The following is a 2,148-nucleotide window of genomic DNA, read 5'->3' as shown; positions in this document are numbered from 1 at the left end:
TCCCATTTACTTTTTACACAATTTTTAATAAAAATTTTAAACTTCAATATCTCTAAATACACATAATAAAAAATTTAAAAAAATACATAATAATAAAGTATATATTAAGACGAATCTAACGAGATTTCACATGGATATATTTTATCTTCTAAATATGTGTCAAAAACATTAATTAAATTTCTCTCTCCTTAAGGTGGAATATTTCAAATGGAAAAAACATTAGAAAACGGGATGGAGTATTATACTTATTTAGGAGGATTAAGGGGAATATGAAGTGTAAAGTTTGTAGTTTATAGTTAACTTAAGTACTATAATTTTAATTATTATGCCTACTTACTATCATTAGTTACATGATCTTTCAATTTATGTAATAAATACTACACTTATTATTTATAAACAATTTTACTTAATTAATTATTTATTTTCTAATAATAGTAATTTAGTTAGTCCCTTAACTAAATGAACTAATATATTTTATTATTTAGTTTTTTTTAACCACTTAAAATAGAAGTGTTTTTAGTTAAAAAGTAACTTATATTTATTAAGAAATACTATTTTACGGTAAATTAAATCTCAAAACTTGTCCAAAAATTTTAAAGTGTTATAAGTAGTCTTAAATTTGAATAAAAGGCTCAACTTAATTGATTTACGCATTTAATTTGGTACGAGCTAAAAATACTAAATTTAAATATTTTATGTTAGCAAGTCATAAATTTAAAATTTGACACAATGTTGGACTTTAAATCACTCAAGTAAATTTGAGCTTTTTGTATGAATTTATCGTATCATGGGAGTTCATAAACAAATTGCTAAAAATTTAGTTATGAAGATTAAAAATAATAATAATAAAAAAAAAAAAAAAAAAAAAAAGCTAGAGAGTACTCTTCGATAGGTTGGCACTTGAGTGTGCATTTAATTCATTGGATTTTTTTTTTTTTTTTGATCAACCGTTAGACGACCATTTAGATGTCATTAAAAAATTACAATGGAATACACAAGTAAAAAATCAATATCCTGCATCCATAATAATAAATTAGTTGATATTAGAATTTTAAAAAATAAGAGTATTTTGAATACGATGGCACAATTGCTAAATTACAATTCTTCAATATTCAATAGAATAAAGAATAAAAATTCAACATGATCTATTGTTAATGCCTAGTGGGCCTCTACCGCAAAATACCTTCCACCCATTTATATACTATTATAAAAATTATATGAATAAAGATCAATGAAAACGTATTTAATATCCTCAAATTAAAAAGCATGGAATTCATCTAAAACTAATTGTGAACATATAATATAAGTTTCATCATGCATTACCAAATCAACTTTACAGATTTATATAGTACATGAATTTCGAAAATTTAAGTGTCAGCTTAAACTTTGGTGGTAATATATTCAACATCAAGATTAATGATGAATACATTACTTAAAGCAGCTAACAAGACACACTCAATTTGCTATCCAAGGTAGACATGGATATCAATAGCTAACAAGAAAATACAAATAAAAGCAAAATAAATCAAAGCATGAACAAGTATGGAAGGACCACTTGTATGGAAGCTACTAAACTCTACCACCCTATTCCGGCCCGGGATCTGAACCAGCAGCCCCGGTGTTAGTATTATAAATAGCACCACCGACACAAACACCGGTCCCCAATCTCCCATTGATCGATTCGATCGTGTTTAACTGTGCTTTTTTCTCTTAGAACTAACAATGTATATATCATACATATGTATGTATGGTAGCACTGTGTTAAATAAAAAGGCCTAGCGGATTATATTGTTAATGAAGAAACAAAAGGATTGGAGATGAAGGAAAGTGTCTACTGAAAAAGAATATTAAAGTAAAGAAAGAGATGACGAAGGAATCAACATATTGCGATCGATCAAGTAACGTATATTGTTTTATACTTCACTAGCTTCCAAGATTAGACAATCCATGCTATTGCTAGCTCATCTTTTCCACCTTTTTTTTATTTCACGTTGGTTCTTATTTTTTTTCCTTTTTTTTTTTTTTTTTTTTTTTTTTTTGCCATGAGCCCGTCACTAATAGTTTTATACTCCCTCTCAATTCACTTTTATAGTCTCAATTGACTTTTGATACTATTCATCCATCACTATTAACTTATATTTTATTCTT

General features: G+C 26.4%; 1 protein-coding gene across 1 annotated transcript; it reads right to left on the bottom strand.

Moving 5' to 3' along the window:
- Positions 1–1,086: 1,086 nt before the first annotated feature.
- On the bottom strand, positions 1,087–1,865 carry LOC130820569 (uncharacterized). Its single transcript, XM_057685994.1, has one exon. It carries the CDS (start codon positions 1,671–1,673, stop codon positions 1,464–1,466), a length of 210 nt encoding a protein of 69 aa, XP_057541977.1. The 5' UTR covers positions 1,674–1,865; the 3' UTR covers positions 1,087–1,463.
- Positions 1,866–2,148: the final 283 nt, after the last annotated feature.

The sequence above is a fragment of the Amaranthus tricolor genome, chromosome 8 (genome assembly GCF_026212465.1).
Source record: "Amaranthus tricolor cultivar Red isolate AtriRed21 chromosome 8, ASM2621246v1, whole genome shotgun sequence".
NCBI classification, from domain to species: domain Eukaryota; kingdom Viridiplantae; phylum Streptophyta; class Magnoliopsida; order Caryophyllales; family Amaranthaceae; genus Amaranthus; species Amaranthus tricolor.
The sequence above is the reverse complement of the archived record's forward strand: the minus strand, read 5'-3'. Positions and strand labels throughout refer to the sequence as shown.

Bases quoted from the DNA above. Each gene is read 5' to 3' on its own strand.
- LOC130820569 (XM_057685994.1), bottom strand. From the start codon at position 1,673: ATGGGAGATTGGGGACCGGTGTTTGTGTCGGTGGTGCTATTTATAATA.